The sequence below is a fragment of the Falco peregrinus genome, chromosome 6 (assembly GCF_023634155.1).
Source record: "Falco peregrinus isolate bFalPer1 chromosome 6, bFalPer1.pri, whole genome shotgun sequence".
Lineage (NCBI taxonomy): Eukaryota > Metazoa > Chordata > Aves > Falconiformes > Falconidae > Falco > Falco peregrinus.
The window spans coordinates 10,390,070-10,415,314 of record NC_073726.1 but is presented as its reverse complement, the minus strand read 5'-3'; the positions used below and the strand labels follow the sequence as shown (position 1 = coordinate 10,415,314).

General features: G+C 39.7%; 1 protein-coding gene across 2 annotated transcripts; it reads left to right on the top strand.

The window, feature by feature from the left end:
* Positions 1-95: 95 nt before the first annotated feature.
* On the top strand, positions 96-18,477 carry ASB15 (ankyrin repeat and SOCS box containing 15). 2 transcript variants are annotated; one of them, XM_055808181.1, is made up of 11 exons: positions 96-156; positions 813-978; positions 9,326-9,467; positions 10,834-10,886; positions 10,983-11,114; positions 11,510-11,668; positions 13,705-13,950; positions 14,581-14,752; positions 15,128-15,698; positions 16,252-16,405; positions 17,906-18,477. In XM_055808181.1, exons 3-11 carry the CDS (start codon positions 9,355-9,357, stop codon positions 18,076-18,078), a joined length of 1,773 nt encoding a protein of 590 aa, XP_055664156.1. In that variant the 5' UTR covers positions 96-156; positions 813-978; positions 9,326-9,354; the 3' UTR covers positions 18,079-18,477. The 2 variants fall into 2 exon arrangements, with proteins under 2 accessions (XP_055664156.1, XP_055664153.1); XM_055808178.1 differs by adding an exon at positions 2,637-2,882 and having other exon boundaries at positions 102-978.
* Positions 18,478-25,245: the final 6,768 nt, after the last annotated feature.

The following is a 25,245-nucleotide window of genomic DNA, read 5'->3' as shown; positions in this document are numbered from 1 at the left end:
GGCGGGGCCAGCGGGGGGGCGGGGCCTGCTCGGGCCTGCTGAGCGCGGTGGCGTTCGCTGCTCCGGCGGCGGCTGCGTGGCTGGCCTGTGTTCGGCTCGGCTCGGCTCGGCCTGGCCCGGCCCGGCTTCCTGCTCTGAAGGAAGCCTGACAGTGTGGTGTGCGGGCGCGGTGGGGGAGAGGCGGTTGGGCCCTGGCTGTGGAGCCGCAGGGGGAAGGGCAGGCGCGGGCACTGCCCAGCCTTGGCAGGGCGCAGCCCGGCCTCCCCGGCGCGGCAGCCCGTGTTGGGGACAGGCCGCAGGGCCTGCCCCCTCACACCTCTCCCTGAAACCGACACAGGCCGGCCTGTGCGCAGTGTTTGGTCAGGAGCGGTCCCCGATCCGAAGGCAGCCCAAATTTTGGAGCCCAGTGCTTTTAGGTGGGCTGGGTAAGCTGTAGCAGTACGCTACAGTTCATGCTTTGCTGTACTTACATAGATTTGAATATTCCTTTTTAAATATAAGCGTGTTCTGTTAGGGGAGCTGTCTAGACGAAATTGTTGAAGACAGCTTGTGATCAGCTTGCAGAACTTAGAAATTTCTGCATGAGGAATAATCTTTTGAAAGGTTTGTTACTAGAAATGTGTCACAGAAATGTTGCATTTAGACTTTTAGCACATTTCTAGTAAAAATGCAGTACATGTTTGGTTGATGTGTTCTGTCGGCAGGTGACAGTAGTTGAAAAGCACCTGTTTTTGCCAAGTGGTAGCTAGCTGCCAGTAACGAGTTCTCAAATCTGTTACAGGTTCATAGGTTTTTGTTTTATTTTTTCAAAGTGTTTTGCAGATTCTAAGCTTAGTCCAAGCTTCAGAGTTTATTTCAAAGCTGTCCTTCATTAGACGAATTGGCAATCCTTAAAGCTTCAGAAGTATGTTTGGCTGCTGCTGAGAGCAGTTTTGTCTAATGTGTACTTGGAAATAAAGCTGTTTATGTACGCTCAAGGTGAGATTTTGGTGTAGTAAATGTGATTTGAATATGTGTCAGCTTCCTTCATTCTTTTATGGAGTGTGTTTAGGGTTTGCAGAAGTTTCTAGCATGAATTCTAGTTTTCTGCAACATACATGTAAAAAATAAGTACCTTCCAATTGATAACTAATGCAGTGTGTAATAGTAAGCACTTTTATGCCTGGGAATAGGATCTAATTTAGAAATAAGGCAGAAGCTTATAAACAATTAGAATATTATGTATTTTTAGTAAAGTTATTATATTAAAGGGTTGTATGTGCATGTATTTATCAGTCAGGTGTTCCTGAGGTTGATAATTTTCTATCCCAGAGAATAGCCAGAAGTATTCTGGAATTTGTTTAATAAAATGAAGCATGCATACACCATCTACAAATTTTAGCTGTGCAATTGGTTTGACAAATTGTGTTAAAAGTAGCTGATTAACTGCAGAATCAAAAATAAGATTCACTGTAATGGAATATGTCAAGTAGGTAATTTCTGAGTTAATGTGATCAGTTAATAAAAAAATTACTGTAAAATACTGACAAAAACAGACTATTAAGGGACTTCAGATAGAACGGGAGAAAAGAGCAAAAAGTTTATTGGTGGACATAAACATAACATCTATTTTAAGATGTAGTTGTCCTTCTATTAAGTTTAGATCTTTATAGCCTAGCTGCTAATTTAACAGGTGAATTTTGCATAGTGAGTAAGATGTGATAATAATTGTGTTGTAACTTTGTGTTATTTATTCTGGACAAATTTTTCTTAATAAACCTTTTGGCCTGCCTTTGAGCTCCTCTTTTCTATACCTGGTAACCAAACCCAACAAACTCAAGTTTCAGAATATCATAGAGTTCTCCCTGAAAGCCGATCTTGTATTAATAAGACATGAACTACTGCCATTCCATAACTAAAGCAAAGTGATTAATACAGTTTTTGTCAGAATTCAGAGTTTGCGCTTCTCCATTTCTGAGTGTACTTTGAACATCATGTCAGAAAGACCTGGAGTTTCTTTTTGAGGCACTGAGAATCTTTCTTTCCTGTTAAAATTACATTATTTAAAATTTTCTGCCTTTTTTATTGGATCATCCCTGTGTTTTTACCTTCTCTGTGATGGTCCAGCCAGATGATCTATCTCCTGACTGAACTGACCACAGCACAAATTGTTCTGTGCCTGGTGATCATCTTCAACCAGATTAGCTCAGTTAGCATCAGACAATAGTTCTAACCATCTGTTTAGACAACCCAAGCATATAAGTGTCCTTGCCCCATCGTAGTACAAAGAATGAAAAATTGTAAGCCATATCGATGAATCAGTTCATGAAATCAATCCAGGAGTGATGCAGCAGGAAGTTCCACAAATTGCCAAACTGTTTCAGTGCATAATTGATTTTAAAATATAACAATTCCCAAGACCTAAGAAGTATTATTAGAGTACCTTCAACAATTACCTGGTTTTCCAAAAAAAAAAAAAAACCCAAACCACCTACGAAGCATATCACAGTTTATTATCTGTTTAACAGTGGTGAGTCTGTTAGGAATATTATCCTGTGTGTTAATATACAGTGCGTAGGTGCCCTAAGAAGACCTTGCTATAGCTGTGACTTCTCTTCCCTTTTTTGTCTCACCAATGAATTTCTCTCACTGCGAAGTCTTGCAAATTGCCATACGATTTGGTATCTGGACAAGAGTCTTGTTCTGGCTTTACATGCATGGAGCGTAATTGACTGATAGATTTATACCTAGTAGCTGTTGGAAGAGCAGAATCAGATACCATTTACATAGCAATGCAAAATATTATTAAAAATATCTGAAAAGCAAAACAATGCCGTGCTTGTAATGTGGATATATACTATTTGGAGTGTCCTGGTTATGTGAAAGAAATGAAAGAACTCAAGGTAAGCAATTAAAACATTTGTGTTCTTTTATTTTATGCTTTAGGTATATTTCTGTTCTTATCTCTTAGCCAACAGTAGAGCAGTGTCTCAGCACTGTTTCTGTCTGCTTCTGTTGTACTGTGTTGGATTTTTTTTGGAGGCTTGCCACACTTACTTAAGTTGCACTGGCAAAAGAAGTTGCAATGAATATTATTTATCATCAGTAAATGGTTTTCTTGATCTTGTGTCCAAAGATGAGATGCATGTAGTGCCTTAGTTAAGCTTACAGTTTTATGGTTCTATAAATGCAAGTGAATCATGGGGCACAGAAGAGTTCACAGTGTACCATTTCATTTCATCAGAACAATTAAAGATAAGTTGGAAGTTTGTTGTTTTGGTTTGTTTTGTTTCCTTCTTGTCTGTTTATTTTGGTAAAGACAATAACTAATTGGTTAAAACCAAAACAAGACAGTTACTGCATCAGTGGTAGGTATCCAGCTTCTTTCTCGTCCCATCCCTGTGATTTAATTTACCGGGTACTGCTATTCTTGAGGCTTCGTTTGGGTTATTCTGCTTTTGCATCACTGCTGTCTGTGGTGCCATGCCTCCTGCTTCTTTGTCCAATTTGAAGTTACTAAATCTAGTCAAATAAGTGCTATAACTGGCTGTCATGGAATCTATAAAGCTTTGCATCAAACCAGCCTCGGAGAGAGAGGCACTTTAGTGTTTGCTGATGTGATATGGTGGGATCTATGACTAGTTAGAGGCTAAACCTTCCCAGATTTGTTTTAATTTATGTAAATATGTTACCAGATTTTGTTAATGTGACCCTTGAGACTAAGTTGGCAAATAATTTATTTTCTTAATGAGAGTTGTTGAACCAATGAGGGCACAGATAATCTTATTATACCATCTAGACCTCGTGTTACATTTGACAAGATTTTAGAGAAGTCATGTGTAATACTTTCCTGTGGGTCAAGTCTGCTTATGTTACAGTTGTACAAGGTCAGACCTTAATTTGTCTAGCAACTGGGTATTTAATTTTAGAAGTATCACAGGACACATCAGCTTGCAGGGCACTGTTCCTGGCTGTTCAAAATGCAGGCCCCAGAGTAACAGTGGCAAGATAATGGGTTGCAAAGGTGAGAATATATGGTATGCTCGCCAGTTAGACTAACAGAGAAGTAGTTTAAAATTGTAATATTTAATAGACTGAGTCCAAATTTAGTCCGCTATTAATTATTTTATTGCTATGAATAACCTCTTTGCATGCCTCAAGGCCTTCTATTTATAGAGAGCAAAGCTAGGATTGTCTAGTTTATTTTAAGGATAAGAAATTAGAATAACATTAACACTCACATAACTTTAGCTTTATACCTATGTTTTCAAAAGTGATGAATGCTTGATACACTTCTTTCCAAGGAAAGATGCAATTTCCATGATTAGCAAGTAGTTCAGAATCTTTTCAATGAAAAAACAGTAACTTAGTTGTAAGAGACCAAAAGTTGCTGGGTTTTTATTGGTTTTTTTTTAAGGAAAACAGCAAGAAGTAATACCTAGTTTTTCAGGCATAAATGGAAAAAATATAAGGAAAATACCAGTCTACTCAAAATATTGTTTAAGGAAACATTCTTGGTAGTACAAAAAGTAAAACTTGTTTAGAATAAGCATTTGCAATTCTTTCTAGTGATCTAGTGCCTGGGTCTGGTAATTGTGAAATTTCCATAGCTGAGTGGCAGATTTTCCTGCCGAGGTTTTTGGTGTTGTCATTGCCACGTCACATAAATGTAGCAGGGGTGTCTCTGCTGCTGCTCAGTGTACCAGCCATGTTGTTATATTCCACTGTGATCCTAGTGGAACATCCACGCTTCAGTCGGACCTTGTCACCTCAGCACAGTGTTATTACCAGCAGTGATATCGCAAATCAGGCTCTCGAAGCACGTATAGACCCCTGGCAATGTGTCCAGCACTTGTGCTGTGGTGAGCTGTTGGCCTTATAATTACTGAACCATGTTACAGTCACTTGCCAATTTACCAACTTTCTCATTTTATAATATATTATTAATTCTTCTGGGATAAGGTAATTTGAAAACAGTACACATAACAATCCTGAAATACTGCTCATCTGAGACCTGTCTGGTTAAGCCTGTGTTCAAGCAGAGCTTTACATTGCCTGTGGCATAATCAGCCTGGGGAATACAGCAAAGCAGGAGCTGGCTGACTAAATGGGTATGGAAGTTATATGACCAGGGGAAAAAAATGCTTTTCTATGATGACCTTAAACTGATTTCTTCCTCAAATCTTTTGGAGAGAAAGGGGAGGTAGAAAGGAAATACGTTTTTCTGAAAACAAAAGGATTTTCTTACTAAATTACTATCCTGCAAGATGCTCTGTGCTCTTAACCCTTCTTGGAATCTGTGATGTCAGAGGGTATTGATCATCTGACAGGACTAAACCATATGTGAACATCTTCATAAAGACACTAACATACCAAAACAGCCTTTTTTCAGAGTTTGCAGTGCGAGGGTTTAAGGCCAGGCCTGTGAAAGTCTTTGGGAGTCTTTTTGGTTCAGGCTGTAGGGTAAATACAATATGATGGTCTGTAATATAATAATTTTCAGTCATAGTTCTCCTAAGGACAGCAACTTCATTAGAGTTTGCAGGGCATGAAGGTCCATCCATGTGGATCTGATAAGGTGATCATGATTCATTAAGAAGATGCTTCAAAAATTTCAGCAATGGCATGAAGTCTTCAAATGGAGGGTTTTCAAAACGAAAGGTGAAGAAAGGGGAGGTAGCTTATGTTTGTCTTTAAGCTGTTGTGGAGGAAACAAGATAATGGATGTTACAGACTTTTCCTTAATAAATTCCCTTATGTAAATTAACTGTTTGATCTCGTTAGGAGCATATCCCAGCTGCCAGTGAAATGTCAATGTATTCTAAAATGAACTTCCCTTCTAGGTGATGGCAGGAAGAGGCTGTAGATATGTTTATTGAGATACACTTCTAAAACTGCTAGTCCAGGAGAGGTTTTATCTTTGTTGTCTAATAGGTTTGTCAGTCATCAGAATAGTGTGTATTTGTGGGTTAAATGATGGAAGCTTTAAGGTTCTATCAGAATTAGAAAAGGGTTTATGAAAATCTGAAGAAAAACGCACAAAAGAACCTTAATTCAGAATTCTCACGCATGTCAGCAAAGTGCATTGCCAACAAGAGATGACGAAGAGAGGCTCAGTTTCACGGCCTTATTGATGATGAGAATTTTACATTCTGGTTAATAAGAAACTTGTGACAGCATTTAGGAAGAAAAGATGATTGGCTGCTTTGTTTTGTTTAACTTTTTGAAGTTGCTGTGTTTTGTATTACACATTGGAAGTTTGACATGGGATACCTTCCTTTCTGCATAAAGCAAACTATATTTTAAAACCCCCATCTTCTTATTAATTTCTTTTTTCTGCAACAAACTTGATAGGCTTTCCTAAGCTAGTTTTGATCGTAAGAATTTCATAACATCATTGTCATTGTTTTTTAGAATTATGGAGAAGTTTGTGTTGTCCATCCTGTCCAACAGGATGTCAGTCAGCTTGCTCAGTAATTTCTGACATCTTTATTGCATGAGAAGTTTTAGCAAAACTTCAGTATGCCAGAACGTAACTTTGAGAACTTGTAAGCATTAATATGATATGCGGCAGATTTAACATTATGCAAGATGTGGAAGATTTATGTGTGAAATCTTTTAGACTCTTATGCTGAAGCCTTGATTAGAGACACAAAAGGATTGCCTTTTATGAGCAATGTAAAAGTCTAGTCTATTCTTATAAGACCCAAATGAAAATGTGTCTGTGAGCTGTTTTTTTTTATTTATTATTTGTGGAGGATTTTTGCAGTCAGAGGTGGCAGTTAAGGCCAAAATTGTATATTTTTTCCTTCAGAGAAAATGGGACTAAAGTGGAGATATTTTTTCCACTTCCCATCAGATTGTCCATCCTTGCAGTTAAAAACCTGGGTCATGGTTCCAGTACATATTGAAAGAAGTGGGAAACTGCATTATATGGGAATCTGAATCCAAGACCTTTAACTTCTGAGTCAGTCTGACTGTAAACCCCTAGTAATTTACTTTTGGTTTACATGCTTTATGATGATGTACCAAGTAGTAAACTGTTTGTGGATGGGATTATAATATTGGCTGTGGTATTTTGGTTGACTTACTATTTACAGGAGCAATGCAGAAATTAGTCTAAAAAGAAATCTGGTTAACAGTTTCTCTTGAAGACCATTTTCAGAAAATGTGCTCCAAATAATTTTTACCATGTTCCTTCTCTATTTGCAAAATTACTAGGACACCCCACAATGCCATTCTGTAAGAAACGCACTACAGATGCTTAGTATAATTGTTTAATACTTGTGCAACACTTTGATGAAGATAAAGTGTTCTGTGTGGTAGATACAGTACATTACTCTATAAACTGGGGGAGGAGTAGTTTAAAACTTTAAAAAAAAAATAATTCAACATCTGGTGTCCCCAGTCTGATTTAAGGATAAACATGTTAAGCCACTAAGATTGAATCAAACAGAGAAACTTTGGCAAAACCCAGACCCCACATGTTAAAACCTGGGTAGCAACAGCTAGGCATGTATTAAGTTTTTGTTCGTTATATATCTTTTATGATATATAAATACTACCTTGTACACTTCAGGAACCTACAGGAAGATGTTGTGAAGAGCAATATTCCTGACCATCCCATTATAGTTACAATTTACTAGCAAGGCATTCGGTTGATGTGATATCACTAGCAAAAAGCGTAGCGAACATAAGCCACAGTTAAAACTGGTGATACAAGCAGTCTGAATTTAAGCTGGTAAGTATAGTTCAGAGGTTTGACATAGTCCGTCACTAATACACTGAGCCTTCCAACTGCTCTCACACCTTGAAAATAATTCTGGCATGGCTTGACCATCACCTGGGCTTGTATACTGAACTCCCGTCATTGTCCATTAAACTTCATGACTGCAGAAGTAGTGCAGAGATTCCAAAGTCCTTAGCTTGCCTTCACAAACCATACCTTGGCAGTGCAAAAATAAAGGAAGACTTGCAAGTGTTTATGGTGTGGGGTTTTTTTAATAATATATTACTGATCATTAAAATTAATAATGACACAAGGCCATTGTAAAGTTTTGTTATACAACCACTTGTCCATGAATTCCAAAAATCTTGCACATTGTTATATTAACATAAAGTAGCTTTTGTGTTTTATTTGTCTCTCCCTCAAATCCCTTATTTTTTATTTGAGAAAACATCCATCCCTTTCCAGGAGAGGAGAGGTTATAGAATGGTTTGGGTTGGAAGGGACCCTTAAAGGGCATCTCGTCCAACCCCCCTGCAATGAGCAGGGACATCTTCATCTAGATCAGGTTGCTCACAGCCCCGTCCAGCCTGACCTTAAATGTTTTCAGGGATGGGCCATCTGCCACCTCTATGGGCAACCTCTTCCAGTGTTTTACCACTTTGATTGTAAAAAATTTCTTCCTTATATTTGGTCAAGATCTACCCTCCTTTAGTTTAAGACCATTATTCCTTTTCATATTGCTGCAGGCCCTACTAAAAAGTCTGTCCCCATCTTATAAGTCTCATTTTAAATCTTGAAAGACAGTAGAGTTCTGAAATAACAGCTGGATGACATGTCACCACCTGAACTGTAGTGCCATGCCGTGGACTTTCGCATACTGGAATCCCATGTCCAAAGAGCACTGGTTGGTGGATCCACCTTGTATCAGTTGCCAGTGCTGCTCTGGCTGAAGGAAGCAGGGAAAAATGCGCTTTCCCCATGAGTCAAGTCAGTTCAGAGTTTCTCTAAAATAATTTGATTTTTGTGTAAATCCTGAATAAGTGCAATGTGTGATCACCCTTAGAGCTGGTCAGGTGTTTCATTCTGAACTGCAGACCCTCTCTGTAAATAATTCTCAGACAATTTGCGTGGGTCTTGTGTCTGTAATTATTAAATGTATATGTATGTGTTTATGTTCATGAATTCCTTGGGAATGCCTGTGTTTGATAGGAATAATTCATGAGGTGATGACTTTGTTTACTGTTCATTATTCATGCTTTTATGGAAATCATATATTCACTGACTTGATGACCACAGCTTTCTAAAAAGGAGAAGTTTCTTTTTATGGTTCACAGATTGTCCAGTATTTGCCTGTAGATGACAAATGTAGCATGTGAACAATAAAAAGAGCTTTTCCTAAATGGCATGTCTAGTACTAAATGTTTCCAGGGTTGTTTTCTTTTCTATCACCATTTTTAAACAGGAATTTAATCATATTTAAATAGGAATAAACTCACCAAAACATTATTAAAGTAAAAGAAATTTATGGAAACACCTGATTTTATTATAAAAATACCTTAAGCAAGATATGACCCTTATGATCTTTAGCAGTATATTTTTGTGTGTATTTGCAAACAGCTCATCATTATAGCTCACCATAAAAAATTATGGATGAAAGAGAAGATTTGGTTGAAGATCTGCTCACTGAATATGCCATACAGCTTAGCATTCAAGAATCAAATGGGGCCAAACCACCAGTGTCTTCCAGCTATAATGACAGGTACTATCGATTCAATGTATGTTAGAGATTATGCCATATTTTAACAGTGTTTTGATACATGGATATTTAGTGCCTTTTAACATGCTTAAAACAGGTCAGACTGTTACGCCTGTCAGTGAAGCACTGTCTGAAGCAATGATTGCAAAGAGTAAACAGAATAGAAATGCTGATTTTGTTTTTCTCTAACATTTCTAAAGCCTCAAACCTTAAAGGCAATGGATTTGGATTTGTTAGTAGTCTATCTGTTCTGTTATTGTAACAGTGTCCCAGGCTTTCCCTGTGCACTCGGATACATACATGTACAAGAAAAATCCAAACCAGAAGAATAACAAAAACCCCACAGGGATGTTCCAGTGAGGGTTCATATGTGACATTAATGTTACGGTTAAGAGTGGTTCCCGTGATTAAGAAATGTGGGGCTCAGCTGAGCTACATGGGGAGCTGAGATTTGCTTGGCTAAACAGTACTTCCCTTAGCGTTTCAGGCCATTCACATTCTTACAAAAAGTGTATGTGTCAAACAGAGCTGAACTTCATCTTCACAGAAGGTTTTCAGCAGTAGTCCCATAAATACATTTTGTAGATTGCCCCGTATAAGATGGGAGGACATAGAACTGTAAGTCTTGGGGGACTGTTAACCTTTCCTCATTTCCTGTGGGCTCTCGTGAAGGTTTGGGCCCTCATGGGGCTCCTGCTGTAGGACTGGAATCTCCCTTGTCACTGAAGGCTCTCAGGCAGAGCCACCGGGTACTCTTGTTATTTGGCTGGTTTTTGTTGGTTTTTTTCGTAAATCATTAAATCTGATTTATTTCTTAATATGCTTTTATCACCAAATATCTCAAGGAACTAGTAGGCACCAGCATTTAAATTCAATCTCATGGATGTTTAAATGATATTCTTAAAAACATTGCAACTCCTTTTTTTCCTTTTTTTCTTTTCTTTTTTTTTTTTTTTAGGGAAAATGGTACCACTGACATCATCAAACTCTCCTTCTTTAGTGAATATTGACATTCTGATTCTCATTCATTTTCATTCTTACTTGCTGTCTAAGGTTTCTGAATCTTAAGGGCTCATTTCTGTAGTGTGGGGTAAATACAGTTTTTTAGTCTGCGTCAGAATTCTTCACCAAATTAGGAGTTCGTTCAGGTCAGCCCGCAACAGGAATTGCATCTAACTTGAGAACTTTGGTACTCTGAAGGTCCACAGAACAGACTTAACTTAGGAGGTCACAAGGCTAATCAAGATTGTAGTTTATGTATTCAAAGGAAAGTTGGCTCAGATGAGGACCTAATGGAAAATATTCAATAAATAATATAATGCATCTACTTCTTGTTTATATTTTCTGTTTTCTGCTCTTTTTTGGATAGTTTTGTACCACCTAGTGAGGAAAATAGGAAAATTGTAGCATCCATAAAGCAAGGTAAAAACCCTAAAATGAAATAGTCCCTTTGCAAAACTGAGCTTTCCGTATGTTATTTTCCCAACTGCATCTCATTTATCTGTTGGATTTTTTAAGGTCAAGTATTTGGGCTCCAAGAACTTGTGAAACAGAAATACGCTTTGGATGAAGCTGATGAAAGAGGGTGGTTTCCACTGCATGAGGCTGCAGCCCAGCCAATTCAGCAAATACTTGAAGTCATTTTAGATGGTAAAGTAAAAATATCCCACAAGATAAGGGGAGCAGCAAAGAAACATAGAACAATGAACAGCCATCCACAACAGCAGGCTAGAACTGTTTAGTAAAAAAAGAATGATCAAATCTTCCATGGAGCATCTTGCTTATGTTGTTTAAGTATTCAGGCAAATTTTCTTTTGGGGAAAGTTGCATAAATTTATACCAGCAAAGAACTTGGAACATTTCTAACATTTTGTTCAGACAGAGCAGAAATTAGCGATTCAGCATGTTTGGCAGTATTAGTTAACTTAAGTTAAACATAACTACAAGTACTTTTTGTAAAGACTTAGCATTTAAGGGTTTCTGGTATATGTGTATGTGTTAACAACCTTGTGCTTTAATTTTGTTTTACGTTCTGTCACCTCTAGCATCTTATAAAACAATGTGGGAGTACAAAACATGTGATGGAGAAACGCCATTAACTTTGGCAGCAAAAGCTGGCTTTGTGGAAAATGTACGAACGTTGCTGGAAAAGGGTGTTTGGCCCAATACCACAAATGACAAAGGAGAAACTCCACTTCTGATCGGTAACTGCCTCCTCTCCCTAGGTTTAAGCAAGCAGTGCTTCCCTTGTGCTAAGTACTCACCCAAGTGCTCTTGTTGGCTTGTGTGGTTTAGATGCTGGTCATCTTTTTAGATGAAACTAAGTGCCCAGCTCTTGGTGAAACATACCCAGTGTTCAGTTCAGCACTCATTATGCTTTAAGTGATCACTGAGCTGATCTTAAGGATGCTCCTTATGCTTTAGGTGATTGCTGGACTGGTCCTAAGAAAATGGCATGTATTTCTTTGCTCAAGGTACCTTCTCTGTATCTTCAGGTGCCATAAGACCTTTACCAGCCTATTTGGCAATCTTAAAGTACAAGTATGGTACAAGAATAAGCTGTTGCTTTAACCTGAATGTGTGTTTTCTGGAGGTTATTGGAGATTTTTAGCTTTATCAGGTGATTTCCTCAGAGGTAGACAGGTATTTTCAGTGTCAAAATCTCCCATCTCATTTCCTTCCCCTCTTGCACTGAAAATAAGCTTCAGCTGCATTTCTGTGTAATACCTCAATTTAAAGAAAGATGATTCCTTTGGAAGATTTTATGCTACTGGTAGACTTAAATGAGCTTTACTATACATGAGTAATTTAGCTATATTAGCTTCTAGTTTCTGTTGAATGTCAAAACATCTCCATTCTTCTGAGGAAAAGAAATCTGTGAAATTAAAACAGTTTGAGAAAAAAAAAAAAAAGAGAAAAAAAAATCAGTGTTAAAATATTCAGTTATCTGAATTTTTGTTCCATCAGATGCGATTACCATATTAACATTTTAAGGCACTGAGGCATTTCTAGAGGGTTCCTCTACAATGTTTTGCTTTGCATTGTTTCAGCTCTTTTCAGTAATCGTAAGTCTGTGACACATTTAAGTTATTTTCAGCCTTGGCTTTTAATGAACCCTGCAAAGAGTTAACTAGAGCTTATGAAAAGGGTCTTTCCCCGTTGTAATGACAATTAATTTTCCTAAATGTTTCTCTATACAAACTCCTGAAAATTAGATTTGTCAGCTATGTACAGCTTACGTGATGCTTTTTATGTTTTTTCTGTCGTTTAGTGCTGAAAATGTGGATGTACATATTGTTGTGCATCATAGATTTCAGTCTTAGTCTCAGTGAAATAGAGGATCTGGTGCTCAACACAATAATAGATGATGCTCATGATTTAATTGCCCCTTTTAATTTTAAAGCTCTGGATTAAAGGGCTCTTCAGTAGAAAGGCCTGAAGAAATACCTATCTAGTGGGGTGATTTCTGCTTCCAGGTACATTTGGTAGTAATCTACTTCAAAGCAATTGCGGATAATTATGAAGACTGTTGCCTCTTAAAAGCCTTCTTACTTGTGTAATGGGACATTCACAAAAGTTAAATTTGCTAACCCTATGATGCTTACCTCCTGCAGCTGCCCCAGCAGTCGGTAGAGAGATCTGCTATTCCAGAGTGTAGTTCAGAAGTAAAATTAGACTCTTAATCAGGATCACTATTTTATATGTAAATAATTTGCAGATGTAGTTATCCATGAAAACCACGGAATCTCAAAAGGGCAGAATGTGGCCTTTAAGTATGACAGGTGTCAACTGTACTTTGGCAGAGAACAGCCAGTGAGTACACACTAGGAATAGAGTTACCAGGTGACAAAGTCACAGGTGGAATTTTCTGGGGTCCCTGTAATGTTTGCACCAACTTTAGAAGTAAGGACCGTATTTGAATACTATATTAATTGTTGCTTTCCTTGTGATACGTCTGCTTCTGCTTTCTCAGAATCAAAGCGGTGCTACTTTTGCCTTCTGTGTTCCAGACTGACATATTTTCCAGCTTGTGTTGGTTTACCTTGATTTCCCGAGCAGCTGACATTATTGCTTATTTTCCAGTAAATTGAATTCCCAGAGGACTGGAAACCTTTTTAATTTCCTCCTATCAGTACACAAGGAAAAACTTCACTGAACTTATTAGATGCCTTTAACTTTCAGGACAACATACCTGGAAATGTAATTGTATTATTTTCTTCCTTTTTAAAATATCTTCAAGCTATAAGAAGGGGCTCTTTTGAAATGGTATCCACTCTGATTAAACACAACTGTAGTATCCACCAGCCGTGTGTAAAACGTTGGTCAGCAATGCATGAAGCTGCAAAACAAGGACGAAAAGACATCGCTGCTCTTCTTCTGAAGAATGGTGGAAATGTGAACCTTAAGGATGGATATGGAGTAACACCATTAGGTGTTGCTGCTGAATATGGTCACTGTGATGTGCTGGAGCATCTTATTCATAAAGGTATGTAGTCAGGTAAAAGGGAAACAGCTCTGCACCAGCATACGTCTTGCCTGGTTGCTGAAGTGGTTTAGAGTGGTCATGGAAAAGGAAGGAAAGAGTACTGATGAATGAGAAGATTTGGTTTCTTGGAAGGAAAGGAAGCATATATGAGTGTTCTGCTAGACTGGAGCGATGCTTACGTGTTTCCATAATGCATGAGAAAGGAGTGGCAGAGTTGATACCAATCCATTTCAGTCAAGGAGGGTCTTACTGCTATGCATGCCTTTCTTGCCCTTCTTTATTTCTCTTTACACCCCTCCCTCCCCTCCCTTCCTCCCTCCCGTGTATTATATTGGTATATATTGGTATTGATTAATGGAATGAAGTATTTTTGAAATATGCCAGAACTTTGAAAATCCTCAGTTACACTTACAGTGAAAGCACACCCCACTCAGGTGAGCATTTGGACTTGTATCTGTCCAACTCTTGTTTTGCCTTTTGAGTTTTGCATTTGCCACAATAAGTATTTCTTGTTTTACTAAAGCTTTAACTTAAATGCATCTGAAAATGAAGAGGAAAGTACTCTGGGCTTGTTTTTATGATGATCTGCAAATCACTTTGGATATAATGATAAACTCTGTGTCCTTCAAGGTGGAGATGTCCAGGCCTTAGCAGATGATGGTGCGTCAGTACTGTTTGAAGCAGCCGGAGGAGGGAATCCAGACTGCATAGCTCTTCTTTTGGAATATGGAGGAAGTGGCAATGTGCCTAATAAGGCAGGACTGCTTCCCATACACAAAGCAGCTTATGAGGGGCATTACCTGTGAGTATGAGTTTGGGCTTTACTTTTTCTTTAAGGTACAGTGTGGCGCAAAGTCACGTTGAAGACCACTGTAGTAAACTTGCAAGTGTATAGATCATTTATTTCAGAAGTGCCTATGTTACATTAGTTTGAATTAACTTTTAAGTGTTTTTTAGTATAAACAAAGCAAAATGCAAAACACACGCTTTAGAAGTGAAAACCACTGAAACAACTTAAATACAAGGTCCTGTTTGACAGTGCTCAAAACTGGTGTTTCTGTGTTTGGATCGTTTTGTGTAAAGTATCTTAGCTGGTAATTCAGCGTATCGCTGGATGGGGGTCATTTTCTTCATGCAGGGAAGCAATGCCTAACTAGTTTTATTCACTGTTTTTTAGGGCCCTGAAGTATCTCATTCCAGTCACATCCCAAACTGCAGTCCAGAAAAGTGGGTTAAGCCCTGTACACTCAGCAGCAGATGGCCAGAACTCGCAGTGTCTAGAGCTCCTCATTGAGAGTGGTTTTGATGTCAATACTCTCTTGGCTGAACACATTTCAGATAGTTATGATGATGAAAGGAAGACCGCACTTTATTTTGCTGTTTCTAACAATGATGTTCTTTGCACTGAAATATTACTCAAAGCAGGGGCAAATCCAAACAAGGACCCTTTAAACTGTCTTCTTGTGGCAGTGAGAGCTGGCAACCATGAAATTGTAAGGCTGCTCCTATCTTACGGAGCAAATGTCAATTGCTACTTTATGTTGGTTAATGACACGCATTTCCCTAGTGCCATTCAGTATGCTTTGAATGATGAGGTGATGCTGAGGCTGTTGCTCAATCACGGATATAGTGTGGAGATGTGTTTTGACTGTATGCATCAAGATATCTTTGGAAATTCTTTTGTGTGGTCAACTCCAGAGGAAGAGATTCTCCCCGGATGGACTTCTTCTGTAATAAAGGATAATCCTGTAAATATATACCTACCTTCCTTCCTTCTCTTCACTTTACTCTTTCATTAGCCAACTTGAGACATTCCAGATTATTATGCACGGTTAAGATTAACATACTGGCAAAATCCTTTTTTAAAATGCCATAAAAATAAACCAGCCACTTTTCAGTTTCTACTCTGAGAAAGGGAAGATTTATGTACATGGAGTGGTTTTAGATTGGGGTTCATATATTAGAGATTTTGAGAAATCATGAGGCAGGATTCTGGAATTTCTGTTCCTATTCTAACCAGCGGAGTAGATACATTTCCAAAGAACAAAGTAGTGCCATAAATTAAAGCAATGTTACAATAATTATTGGCCTTCAGGACTGTTCAGACAAATTAAAGGATTACAAAGGTTAAGCATGGAAGAAAATGGTTTTTAAGTAACTTACCTAGACATCAATTTGACTGTTAAAGGTCATTGCTAAAACTTTGTTTAAATTATCTCGTGTAATAGCTTTAAAATGTGTTATTTTGGCATTCCTCTACACAGATATTGAAATTATGACTTGATATGTTTTCCCTTTCAGTTCTGTGACTTTATTGCTGTTCCTTGGTTGAAACATTTAGCGGGAAAAGTGGTTCGTATTTTTATAGATTACATGGATTATGTTCCTCTGTGCACAAAAATTAAGTTTGTCTTAGAAACACAGAAAGAATGGACAGAGATACGTCAGATTTTGGGTAAATATCTAACTTCCAGTTAATGATGTTTTGATTTTTATTATAGGAGACTTTACCTGCTTATCAGTTTTGTCAGTCAAGTCACAGTATTGTCAAGTCACACTCACCCAAAGTGTTTCAGCAGTCCAAATGTGTACTAGCTAAGAATAAGGTTGTGCCTGTTACCCAGTTCTCAGATTGAGACAGGTCTTTACCTATTGCCACTGGTCATAAATTAGTTAATTGGACTGGAATATGGCAAACGTGCAGCTGGTGAGAACTGATGTCACAGGAAATGTCACTGTTGTGTGGGAAGTTCTTTTAGTTGAGCATGACTACTGAGGTACTTCTCAAACTCCTCATTAACCCATGTGACACTAGTCATTGCACAGCTATGGTGCACAACTTTTTTTATTGACAAATATTGCTCATGCTTCCATCCTTTTTGCTCCCTTGATCTTTCAAGTCTATTAATTGTTCAAAGATGATGGTAAGAGCGTGTTTTAGATCCCATTATGTTCAAGGTGGTAGGTGCTGACAATGAGTGTGCCTTCACAATCTGTGTACCATCATTCCCTAGCTCTTGACTTACATGATAGACATCTAGAGTTGCCATTATTAATACTGTAATTGAATAATATTTCTTATGTATGCTTTACATTTGAAGTTGTACACATGAGCCTGGACCTGCCACCATTGTTGGCACCAGAGATAGGTTTCACCCACCTTAATTTAAACAAACCTGTTAGGGAATGTATTAAACATTCTCTTTGCATGATTTAATTTTCTTTTACTTTTTTATTATTTATTTTAAATAGAATCTGATTTTAACATCAGCTGTCAAAACCCAAAATATTTAGGTTTAAAACTGGTACCCTGTATTTCAGTTTGTTTCAGTATTTTACACTGGCATGCAGAGGAACTCCTTTTTTGTTAGTGTCACAGGAACATTCAAATAATTTGGTAGTCTTAACTACTGGTATTTCAGGTATGGTGACAGTTTTGTTGTGTTCAGGAAGGCTAAATTAAACTGAGCTCTTTGACTGATGTAAAGTCTGATAAGAAGTATTTGTTTAGAAGACTCAGCAGGCCCAAGCATGTTAAGGTCTGGTCCTGGTGCCTTACTGATACAGCAGAAATGGGAGGTGCCATGGCTGGCCTCAATATGCAATTTTTAAAAGGGGCACCTAGAGAAAGGAGACGTCGTTCATCAGTTACCATTGATTACACTGAATAAAGTCCTGGTTTAGGTATTCAGATGGGTGCTTCGGAGACAGAGTACAGTGTGCATATTTCCAAAAGTGAGACAATAATATCAAGCAGATATCTGATCGAATAAGTTTGGTTAATAGCGCATTGTGTATCGTCACAATTCTGAAGTTAAAAGAATGCTATTTTATTCAGAAGTGACAAAACAATAATGCCCCAAGGTAATAGATTTTGATATTAATTTTATTAGAGCATGTACCGAGAATGTTAATGGCATTGATTTTTGCACCATATTTCTCTTGCTATTTTTAGATAATCCTCGCCCTTTGAAACATCTTTGTCGTCTGAAAATACGTAAACTCTTGGGGTTAAGGAGACTCCAGAAACTGTCATCCATGAAGAAGTTTCCACTTCCACCAGTTCTCAAGAACTATATCCTATACAAAGAATATGATCTGTATGGAAAAGGGATAAATCTAGAATAGTTTTTTAAAATAATTGCATATAGTCTGTAATGTGATGCATTTCCTCACTATTTTTTACTAGCTAAAGACCTGCTTAGTGTTTCATACGCATTCACAACATTCTGATACTTGTTAATAGTTCTTGTATGGGAACAAATTTTTCTTCAAAGCTAGTACATTACAGCTCATTTTTTCACACAACATTGTATTATCCAAATACAGGCTAAAATCAGAATAAGGATGCTGTAATAATTATGTAGAACAGTGCATTCTAAATGGGAATTCGGATGAATAAAGGATAAAAGAAAAATTTTCATGATGGGACTTCACAATGAAGAAGGTAATTGCTGCTCTCAGTTTGTGGCAGTAGTTTATCTGTAAAAGAAAATAAATGTCTAAATTACCTTGGCAAAGAAAAAACGCATGTCTCTGTCATATAATTGGCCTGAAATGTTGCAAATTTTTTACTTTGAAGGTCATGGTCCTATTATAAACAAAACACTGAAAAGATTCTTTTCAGCTATTTTTGCACCATGTTTGCTCCCAAGTATGACTGCTGTGTGTGCCAGTACTGCATGTTTCAAGGAAAAATTTGAAGGGCCTTTAAAGTAGGCTGTTTTAAAGACAGAGTAGATTTGGATGGGCAAACAAACCAGGCAATTGAGCAGCATATCCCCTTGTTTGAGAAATGTTGCAATGTCAGAACTTTAATTGTGGATCCTACAGTTCTGACAGATCACTTTTCGTTCAGACTAAACACCGCCCTCAGTCATGCTGTAATATGCTTGGCACAGTGTGCTTCTGCATGTCTAGAGAAAAACACATCTGATTAAATAGTCTGTAAATTATTCTATTAAAAGTGGATTGCACTTACTCCTGTTGCTGTTGTACCATCCCTTCCACCTTGGGGGAAAAAAAAAGAAAAAGAACCTGCCTAAGAAAGGATTTCAGTTGGTGGATGTCAGGAATACATAGGGCATAGTCAGAGTTTAGCTAAATATGTAATTTAAGAAATAAGCTAGTTATCACTCAAACCAAAGGGGTCAGCTGAAGCATCCTTCAGCCCTACGCCCTGCATTGGTCTCCCTGTTCTTCAGAACTTCCCCTTATTTGCTGGATGTCATTGTCATATGTCATACTAGCAGCCAGAGATGCAAATTCCACATGCCAGTCCTGTGTGGGTCTGTTCTTTCTCACAACAGATTTACAGGAGCAAGCGGAAGGGGTGAAAATAACTGGTCTGGGACATGTAATGAGGGTTGAACCGGAGGCTTAATTGCTGCTTCTGCTCTCACTAGGGCTCCTATTCATCCAGCTTTGCAAAACATGTCCTCTGTTTTTTTGCCGGAAGTTTTGGCCAGGATGAAAACTAATTTGGTCACTTGTGAAAAATTTCTAAATATCTGGCATCTGGGCCAGGCCCCTGACAAGAGGATGCTCCAGGCATGGGCTGAGCACAGAGTGCCCGGTGAACCCAACAGGGCTGTCTGCAGTCAGGGCTCCACTGGCCAATACATCCTGGACATACCAGGATAAATGCATATACGCTGCGTGACCTATAAACTGGTATTTCTGTGGGGGAATTCCTAAACAGAAATACAGCCTTAATAATTCTTACATAGCAGTAATTTTAATGAATACAGTGACCACAACGCAAGAATCTGGGTAGTCACATATCTGATATGGTATACTGCAACCAGCAAAGGGAACATGATCAAATAGGGCTTTAGACAGGAGATTTTAAACCCCCTCTGTGGCTAGAGCCAAATTCCATTAGTAATTTTAGTTCATGGGCCAAAGTTTATATTTAGGACTCCATGCACGCCTCAGGCAATACTTACATTGCCTGCAGCATCAAAACATTCAGCTCTAGGACAGAGCATTGTCCCAAGTGGTTAAAATACCATAAACTAGTCCTGAGAGTATCATTAGGCAAGCTAAAAAGATGATATTGTTGTGTTTATCTTTTAAGCAATACATCTTGGCTCTTTTTGTAGTTGAAGGTGGCCTAATCCTGTTTTAAAGCTTTTCTGTCCTTCAACATTGAAGTTCTTTATTTATTGAAGACTTTTTTTCCCTCCCTGGATGCTAAAGTACTACGTTATGAGAAAACATCTTTAATACTTTCCAGGCAGTTGTGAACTGAATGGAGATAGGAGGGGCAAGAGTTTGTTTTAAATGGAATATAAGCTGAGATAGACACAGAAAGGGAGCTGTTTATCCCTTGTCATGCTTACAGCACAGCTAGGAATTGAACACAAGTCTTTTGACCCCTATGTTTTGCAGCCAGACCATTGAATGCTACTTTTATGGAGTTCAGTACGTGGTTGTGGGAGCAGGAAACATAACTGGTCCAGGACTGGTGACTGTGTAAAAAGAGGCAAAGGCAGCAGCCCCAGCTGGAAGAAGAAATTGGTAGGAAAAAACTACTCCTTTTTTTCCGTGCTTTGACTGTGATTGAACCCTTGCAATGCTGGGATTTAATTTTCTCTGCTATTTGGGTGTGACTCATGGGGTGTTCCACCACAACCCAATTCCATGGCGTGCCCACCCAATGGGCGACGTTGACTAGAAGTAATTAAATGCCCTGGCATTGATTCAGGCATGCTCTGGGGTTGGGACTCCTGTTGGTTTGGGGGCAATGTTTGAGGGCAGAGGTATCAATTGGTCTCTGTTTCTCATAAAATCTGACACAAGCAGCTGCACCAGACTGATGAGCTCGCCAAGGAGCCAGACATTTAACATTGGTTATGTCAATCTTTGCAGCACGAGAGAGATGGACTTTGTAGCTGTGTTTCCATAGCTCAACTGAACTATAGTCGTGGGTTCTGTATACGACCAGCTACTCCCTGTAAGGGCCATAATGTTGTGTGGGCTATCCTTACAGCTTCCATGCGCTGGCTACCGTCTAATCTTGGGAGCTGGCAGTGCAGATCCTTGTTCTGGCTATCAACCAGGTGTAACCAGCTTTGCCTCCTGGTGTGCTCTTGCCACAGTCTGGTCTACCTGCTAAATCAGCCCTTTAAAAGCCTTCCCCCTACTTTTCTTTTCTATGAGCCTTTGGATGGATAGGCGTCTGCTCAGGAAAATTGTATCAAGAAAGGTAATTCCAACCAAAGTGATTTTCAGCCTTAATGGCCCTATTCTGCCTTGTTCTTTTCCAGACCTTTCTCTTGGAAATTATTTAGGCTGCAGTAGTTAAAAATGACACCTTGCCCCCCAAGGTGTCTTTCCTTCATACTCCTCTTCTGCACCCTGTAGATAATGACCTTGATTCAAAAATACACTGTCTCCAAATGCATGGAACAGTCCTCAAAGAAATCCATCTTGATTCTTTACCAGGACAAATGCTAGATAAATCAGAAAGAAGTACATGGGTAAGTGCACCAAATTACTGTATAATTTTTTAAAGGTATATATTGCAATGGGAAGATTTTTCTCTCTGAAATGCTCCCTTAAGTCTCACCCGCACCAGCAAAAGAAGTACTTAGTTCAGGAGAAATATTCCCTGAGGAACCTGTGTTTTGTGGTTCTCCTGAAAAGCTGTAAAATATTAGTAAATGGTTAGTAGTCATAAGACTGATAGACAGTGTAGCTCTGGTGACATGCAAGATATTTAAATTTAATTTTCAAAATTCACATTTTCAGTAGAAATCTCTACATTTTATTGGGCAAAACCACTGCCTTTTGTCTGCCTATTCAGCACCTGGTAGATATGGTTCCCAGAACTCCCATCACCATTAATATGGACTGTTTAAAGAACAGACATAAATAAAGACAATAAAGGAGAGAATTTAGTTACTACTGCTACTTGTGTTTAATTCCCTATGAATTACATCACTTGTTTATATTGCTGGGATCCACTTTTTTTAAAAAAATCTTAATAAACACACACTTAAAAGTTACAAAACCCAAGGAAATGCTAAATATAGAAGTAAATACCTGTATTGCTCTTGGTGTATAAAGAAATAGAGCAATTTTTTAATCTGAATGACAAACTGTAGGTTTGGCTAAGCTACACTGGAGAACCATCTGGGACTAAGGCATTAACAAAGGATCAAATCCATGGAGTTTTTATAATCACTTATCATTCAATAACTACTTGACCTGGACATGCAAATTATGGTGTATTTGCAAATACCCCTACAAATAATATAATGCTTACATTGGCAGATGTTACGTCTTTTATCGTGCTTTTGTGGGAAAGAACAGGCTAACTGCAGATGCCTGAACAGCATCCCATTCAAACCGCACTTCCAAACCCCACATTTTTTGTACAGGCAGCAGTTCCTCTGCTGCTTTCTTTGCAGTACAGTGGCCTCTACTTCCTGTCCAAACCTGTTGAGCAATACCGCGATGCAATTCCAAACAGCTGCTGTGGTCACCCTATGTCTGTACATCAGTAGCAAGTGAAATGATTTCTATATATAGTTTGCAAATCTGTTGGCAATGTTCGTAAAGCATGTGGAGATTCTTCCTGAGGGATAAGAGCAGTTACATGAAAGCAAGAGCATTAAGATCATCATTGTGTACAAAGCAGTTTATCTTTTTGGTGTGGCAGAAGCTGGCAGCAAGGAAATGGCCAGTCTGCAGAGATGCAGAGAAGCACTTGCTTTGAGCAAAACCCTGGCAGGAATAGTTTGTGCTGTCAAAGATAAGCAGATTCATCTCGCACTGTTATTACAGAGCATGACATTGTACTGACACAAGATGATTAAAAAGTATTGGTTGTGTAGGAAGGGAAGAAAACTGGGAATGGGAATGTTGTTTATTCAGTAAAATTTATTTGTCCCCCTTGCCTTCCCCATTTCAGTGTGATCTGTGTAGGCAAAAGGGGCAATAAATCCCAAGTCTACTGCACCTTTGGCACCCAGCTGCACGCCTCTTTATATAATCAGAGACATTCAGGATCTGTGTACAAAGGACACCAGGTGCCTGTGCAATGTGAGCAGTGAGTTTTCATTCTTTTAATCAAAGCTTGAGGAATTCAGTATTCCAGAAATTTTATTTGCACCCAGCTGATTTTTTTCCCCTGGTGCTTCCTGGCAGCCAGGTCAGTCTCTTGACTCCCCTTCCAAGATGCATCCTTATGCTTGTCTTGTCACCAGCACTATCACAGCCCATTCACTTCTTCACTCGCTATGACTTTTCTGTCGTCTTGATAAGTAAGGCAACCCAAACGTCTCTGCCACCAAAACACATTAGATGAGTGTTTGCCCCATGGCTTGTTGGTATGTAGTGTTATGTGTAGGCCTCTGGTTATGTCCCCAGCAGCTGTTGGGAATGCTGTTTTCAAAACTAATCTGAGCAGTAAGGCAGCCCACATGCACATGTTTTTGAGTGAAAGCTGATCACTGTTTGTGGTGGGACGGAGTTGTTAAGCTACGATCTGGACCTGGAATCTGCCCTCCCAACAGCCTGGGGTGTGCTACAGGGGGTCGGTGGGAAAAATCCATCTTTGAGTTAGGATGCTGAGTGCGATTCCCAAGCAGAGACTGATTTTGGATCAAGGTCATCTTTAAACGTACTCCAACTTTTGTTTCCCCAGCATGGAACAAGGGAAAGATCTTTTTCTCCCGTGTGACTCCCTGTTTACAGCATCACCAGGAGAGATGGACTGGACAACAGAATCATCTGGCACAGAGAAAAGCAGCCGGAAAATTGTTCCTTTGAATGCCTTCAGTGCATGCTTTATCCCGTTTGCTCTGCTGATACCATGTTAAATGTAGGTGATGACACATCCTTTTCAGGAACAGTATGGTGTGCACAATTTTCACAAGTTACGCTGGTGTCCCGGGGGAAAGGGAAAGGGCCACAGCTTGTGCCATCAGTCTGCCTCGCCGTCCTGCCCAGCTGCCAGGTTCCTGACCCTTTGTCTCTCCGGGCTGGTTTGGACTCTGCGTTCAACCCGGGCCTGTACAAGCGGCATACAGAAGCCGAGGCGCGCACACATGCATAGACAGAGATATCTCTCGGCTGAGAGAGGTGGGAGGAGGAAGGCAGGCGACGTGGAGCAGGGCGGCAGGACAGGGGATGTGCGAGGAGGGGAGGACGGGCAGGTCCGCGAGCAGGCCGTGGAGGTGGTGAGGATGTCGAGGGCCTGTGCAGGAAGGGCAGGCGAGGGGGGCCTGCAGGGTCAGGGGTGGACAAGGCAGAGCAGCAGGCAGGAAAGGGGAAGGCGGGAGAGCTCAGGGGCTGGTGCCTCCGGGTCTGTGTGAGGGGACAGCAGGAGGCAAGGAGCCGGCTGAGGAATGAGGGGTGCAGAAGCGGTGGGGGCGGCGGGAGCGAGCACGGCAGGCAGAAGGGCAGTGGGAGAGATGGGGGAAGCCCAGACGTGCTGTGGTGCATTGTTTTTAATGTGCTCTATGGCAATTGGACCTGTTCCTGCAGCGTGGGACTGCAGCTCGGTACGAGCCAATGCATCTGCCTGACAGGCTGTCCTCAGGAGCTGGGACTGAAATAGCCACAGTCCTGGGGCCAGCCATGTCCCGTGCCTGAAGACAAGGTTGTGCAGCCCTCTCCTTCCTTGCCTGAAGACAAGGTTGTGCAGCCCTCTCCTTCCTTGCCTGTAGCTTTCCCTGCACTCACCAGAGTGGAAGTAAAATTTAACCTGTGGGCATTGCTGTGCCTGGGGGTGAGTACTGCCTGTCAAGTGTTGCTCATGTCCCTTCAGCAACAGGGCCAACCTGCCCAAAGTGTGGAAACCTGAGCAGCAGAGCAATGTTTCCCAGGCTGCTACTTGAAATAGTTAATTGCTTGGAAAGCAAAAAAGAACATATATGCACTTAGAAGGGTTTCCTCTTTTAAAACTGAGAAAATAGAATACCTGGGCTAGGCAAGATTGAAAATCTTGTCTGCAATCTGGCAGCCACCGAGTGGACTCCGTCCCACTTGAAGCTGGGGGCCTGGGTGCCAAGTGTCTGCAATGGCAGCGAACCCTGCTCCTATAAAACCGGTGCTCCCAGTTCTCATTTTCTTTCCTCTTGGCCCAGGCCCTGAAGGGAAAAAACCTTTTAATAATTCTGTTGACTGAGTGATGAGTTTTCATGACCTATATATGACATGGTTTATTCCCTGCATACCAGGTTTCATCAGGGCGTTAGGGAGGTCAGTTTGGGCTTTCTCTTAGGAGGTGGCAAAGCACTTCAGAGGATTCATCCTAAACAGCAGTCAATGCAGCCAGTGTAA

Bases quoted from the DNA above. Each gene is read 5' to 3' on its own strand.
- ASB15 (XM_055808181.1), top strand. From the start codon at position 9,355: ATGGATGAAAGAGAAGATTTGGTTGAAGATCTGCTCACTGAATATGCC. The intron at 9,468-10,833 runs GTACTATCGATT...TTTTTTGGATAG, and splicing joins TCTTCCAGCTATAATGACAG to TTTTGTACCACCTAGTGAGG. The intron at 10,887-10,982 runs GTAAAAACCCTA...GGATTTTTTAAG, and splicing joins TGTAGCATCCATAAAGCAAG to GTCAAGTATTTGGGCTCCAA.